Source organism: Centruroides sculpturatus, unplaced genomic scaffold, assembly GCF_000671375.1.
Source record: "Centruroides sculpturatus isolate CEXI.00-Female unplaced genomic scaffold, Cexi_2.0 scaffold132, whole genome shotgun sequence".
NCBI lineage: Eukaryota > Metazoa > Arthropoda > Arachnida > Scorpiones > Buthidae > Centruroides > Centruroides sculpturatus.
The window spans coordinates 15,628-20,748 of record NW_019384471.1 but is presented as its reverse complement, the minus strand read 5'-3'; the positions used below and the strand labels follow the sequence as shown (position 1 = coordinate 20,748).

Below are 5,121 nucleotides of genomic sequence, written 5' to 3'. Positions count from 1 at the left end.
CGCGAAAATTCAAAAATACAAAAATGAAGTATATTACCAAGTAACCCAGTGAGAACTGCTTGCCTATCATTTTAGTTGAAAATACAAGAAGTTTTATTCCAAGCAAGCATCGCAAGCCCGCTAGGTTAATTTCTGCTGCTTGCTTGGAATAAAATTTCTTGTATTTTATATTAAAATGATAGGCAAGCAATTCTGTTAAAAGCACTGGCACTGAACGTTTCGCTTCATGCAGTCTATTTTGCAACTTTTTTTTAAAATGATGTCAATCCCGAGATTTTCGGGATTAGGAAAACTTAATCCCGAAAATTTTGGGACTGAAAAGTTGTCGGGATCCCGGGATCCCGATTTTCGAGATCCCGGGATCAAATCCTCTATTTACATACTACTGAGTGAGTGTACCTAGAAGAAAACATCATTAAATCAGTTTTAATTAATTAGCAACATTAATATACAAATTGTTGTAATAAAAACATCGTTTCAACGTTCTAATTGCAATAATTAATCATATTGAACTAAAATGTATTTACTAAATATTATATTATAACTTTCTGTATATTTTATTTAAAATTAATTTTATCTGAAGGATTAGTTCAATACATTAAATATGATGCTAATAATCATGCGCTTATCCGGAATTATATTTTTTTACAAAAACTCTAAAAGCAATTATTATTTTTTTCTTTGTTTTAGCATTATTTCAGTAATAAATATTAATATATAATTGAATATATATATATGTATTATTTTAATTTTAGGGATTCTCACTTGTAGTTGGAATGTGTGTCATTCAAGCAATCCTTTGTCCTTACGTACTCATACTGATATCTGTTCTTTCAATTTTATTTTACGCATTTTGGTCAGTGTTTAGCCGAGTAATAAAAAGCATTAAATATATAGAAGGGAAATGTAAGTATTTTAATGAAATATATTTTATTGTATTAACTTAATCGCGCTTAGAATATTAGAAATTTAATTAATAGTATAAATTGTATTTCATAACAATCGATAACCACACTATTCTAAGGACTTAAACTTCGACATAAATCGATCAAAGCGATTATTTTATTTTTTCGGCAAATCAATCTTTTTAAAACCGTGTGTAAAAGACATTAATTAATTTTGTAATCGAGGAAATGCTCTTACACACGACAGAAGTATCTATTTTGAATACATTCCTGCCATGGTATAAGCCGTTCATATGACGAGTTTAAGATCTCATACGAGTCATGCCGAACCGTCTGCTTTAAATTTTATAATAATTATCTTTACTTTGGAAACAATCATTGGTCTTTACAGCGCTGCAGATCATTCAGTTTACATAGACAACGTAAATGCGGTGTTATGTTAATGAATAACATTTTCCGAACAATTAATTATGTGATAGTGATAACTTAATCACATACCAGAAAAGAATCGTTACATGAAAGTCGTGTGATACTAACTACTATCATTTATTTAATAGTTAAACATATGATAATGATACAGTCGACTCCCCTAAAACACGGGTTTCTATAGTTCGAATTCCTATATCTCGGCGAAAAAATTGCGACAGTATTTGTACAAACATGCTAAAAATCTCCTATAATTCGGTAAAACGTCATCGCCGACTCGTATCTCGACAGGATTGCACAAACCGTTGAGTTTAAACGAGCAGTGAACCTACTAAAAACCATTTATTATTTAACGTCAATAAAAATTATATTTATATTGATGATGTTTCTAAAGTTCATCGAATTTTTCGCAAGAAAAAAAAATTATCAGGAAGCACGCGACCGCCATTCGATGACAATCTCCACAACGAAAACAAGCTTAAACAACGGCGTAGTCGAACGGGGCACATTCAGTAAGTAATCCTACAATTTTTTGTTTATAGCATAGTTTGTATGGATTATTCCCAAAAAAAAAAAAAAAAAAAAAAACAGTATATGTATTTTGAAAATGTCGAATCGAATTAGTCTAGAATCGATTAATTTAATGGAAAAAACCTTACAAACAGCCGTAGTTCGTAAACTGCATACCTGCCGGGCTGTGATTGGCTGGAATCCTTGAAGCTGGATTCATAAAAACAGGAACGTATCTTTTGTGTTATAAGGGGGTCGACTGTATTAACCAAAGTAAGAATGAATTACTCTATCGTCTTTTAATTTGAAACTTGCAGCAAAATATATAAATGTATTATTATTGTGTGTTTATATATATGTTAGGCTCAAAGACCGAAATCGCTCATTAAGCGAAAAAAAACGACGACAACGCGTTGTGGCTAACTCAAAACGACCACAAAGGAAATTCGCGTCGTGGCTTTTATGATATTTGACTACTACGCGTTGTGGTGCTTAAGAAAATCCATAACGCGTTCTGAACGTAAGCTGATGCAACCACGATACGAACGATAAGTTGTATTCAATAAGTTGTCAATGTGCGTATTGCAAACACTTGCGGAGTTTGTATTGTGTTCATTCTTGACCAGTGCTGCCATTTCTAGGATAATTACCCTTTTCTAGAGTAATTTCAACTTTTCAGAGTAATATTTCGGGTAGTCTTAATTTAGGATAAATCTAGGGTAAATCTACTCTCTGTTCAGAAGCTATAGAAATAATGCAGATTGAATCTAAGTACATGGGTGTACACTATACAGTGATACTTCGGTTTTCGTCGCTAATCTATCCGAAAACAATCGGCAAAATCTCAAACCGGCAATAACCGAAGTCAACGAAAACCGAAGTATTACTGTATATTACATCAAAGTAGGATTTCGCTTTTCTCAACCTCGATGCCATTGAGCTATTGGCACTCTTTATATCAGATGTATATTAAAACCTGTGGTAAAGCCTAAAAATTTTAAGACATTTCAATTATTAAAATTTTCAAAAACAATAAGAATTGTACTGGTTATTATCAATATTTCACAATAATAGTACAAGGATCTGCGTCATAGAATCGTTCGTCTTATTTTTTAGTGTAATTTAGGGTAATTTTCTGCAGTTGAAATTGGTTCGATTGTTTTAGCTAGGGTGCCTAATGTTGATAGGGGACGTGCAGCTCTCAGAAATGTTTTAGCTGTTGTTATGAGCATAAATGTAATCCATCAAGTCTCTATCAGTTAGGGAAAAGGTCTTCTCCATCGAATTTATGCTCGTAATGAATTTACAATTTCTACAGTAACTTTATTAACATTCAGAACGCACCCCCAACTTTATTAACACTTCGCTCAGCATCCATGTTAACATCTGGAAGTGAGCAAGGGTTTATAATGTGTAACTGCAAATGTCGCTCAAAGAACATAATAATGCATGAATAATTAAACGTTATTGTAAAGTAACCAAGTTAAATTTCTGTATATGGTGAATAATTTTGTTACTTGCGTATATAAGACGACTGAAAATAATTGAATCATAATGAAAAAGAAAGTTTTATTCTCTTATCATCGCTCATTATTAGTTAACATCAAGAACGTGTGATGACCTTTAACGATAATAATTCTGTTGCACAGTGGTTTTCAACTTTAGCAGCTGATTTTTATTTTATCGTGTATAGGCATATTAAACACCTACAAGTATATGTAATTAGATTTTTAGCATTTTTTTGCAAAACAAAAGAAACAAATGTGTTTTCTTCTCCATATATTTTATTTCTTTAAATTATTTTAAGTAAGACAATTAAATTTTTAAAAAAAACTTGTAGAACTAATGTTGTTCGATATTAAAAATTGTAAATAAGAATGTTTCAAGCCTAGAATCCGTATTTTAATGGTACAAATCACTGCGCGTTGTATGTTTTTGTATCGTGTTTGCATCAGCTAACGTTCAGAATGCGTTATGGCTTTTCTTAACTTTATTCCCATTGACGAGTTAACTCGTAACGTTTACATAGCGTTACATAAAATTCGGTTGTTTGGACCCTCCGGGAATTTTTTTTAAATTTTGGATGTTTTATAAGTCTCCAAAGTTTTTGCAAAAATTTTTCCCCGCGCAAAAAAATTTATCGCGATTTTAATCTACCTTTAATGACGCACGATTAACGATTAATTGTTTTTATGGGATTTTTATACCAAATTTCATTCATCGTTCTAAAGTTCTATTGCACGGATTTTACTTCGGTAAAGTTATTTAAAGCTACTTTCTGATGTCAAAAACGACCTCCAATAGTTTTTTAATTTTTTAAATTAATTTTTTTATTTATTATATACACGTTTAATTGAGTCGGGGAGTCAGAAATCGCAAGAAAAAACGTAATTTTTTAAAAATATTTAAAAATATACGCGCAACTAACCCTTATCCTCCTGTAAATTTTATGAGAATGTTCCGCGAAAGACGATACCAGCTGTTCTCTAGGTCATCCAGCTGTAAACACAATTACTCATTGGTGTCAGATTTCCCGGAAAGGCGAGACAATGGAAAATAAAATTTGAAGCTTTCTCTTCAAAATTAACGCATTTCTTTCGTTTTTTTCTGTTTTAACTATTTTTTATGTTTAATTACATTAATATTAAAAGTTGATCGAAGACAAAGCGGTTAATCAATACAACCCAAATGGTCAAATATCATAAAAGCCGCGACGCGAATTTCGCTTCGTGTTGTGGTTCCAAAACGGCCACAACACGTTGGTGTCTTTTTTTGGCTCAATGACTGATTTCTGTCTTTGAGCCTAACATATATGTATGGACCGTTTATTTTGAAAGTGGTGTAAGTCCATTTTTTTATTCTGTCGAGATACAGTAGAGCGTCGTTTATCCGAATTAATTGAGGACTGGGATTATTCGGATAACTTATTTTTCGGATAACCAATTATGTACGAAAAAATATATTAATTTATCTCGTGTTGAAATTTTTTTTCGTTGCGTGTCGCTTCATGTTGAATTTTCGTCGATGTTAAGCCTAACGAAGACTATTGTATCGTTAAAAATTATTTTTTTATTTTGTACAAACAAAATAAATATATTGAAAAATATAAAAACAATAAAAAATTATACTTCAGAAGTTAATTTAGTATCAAAAACGTAAAATATTTGAGTAGCCCAAGACATAGCCAAAGATACAGCGCCACAGTACTGGCGAAAATTCAAATTAGTCGACTGGAATTCCTTCGGATAACCGACCTTCGGATAAACGACGCTCTACTGTA

The 5,121-nt window shown here is 31.7% G+C and overlaps 1 protein-coding gene across 1 annotated transcript in view; it reads left to right on the top strand.

The window, feature by feature from the left end:
- LOC111621185 (multidrug resistance-associated protein 4-like) overlaps positions 1-5,121 on the top strand; it is a gene marked incomplete at its 3' end in the record, with an annotated part of 89,519 nt that overhangs the window by 72,140 nt on the left and 12,258 nt on the right. Inside the window, exon 19 of the mRNA XM_023363266.1 lies at positions 756-906. Within this exon, the coding sequence (XP_023219034.1) occupies positions 756-906 (151 nt within the window). The remainder of the gene's footprint in view (positions 1-755; positions 907-5,121) is intronic.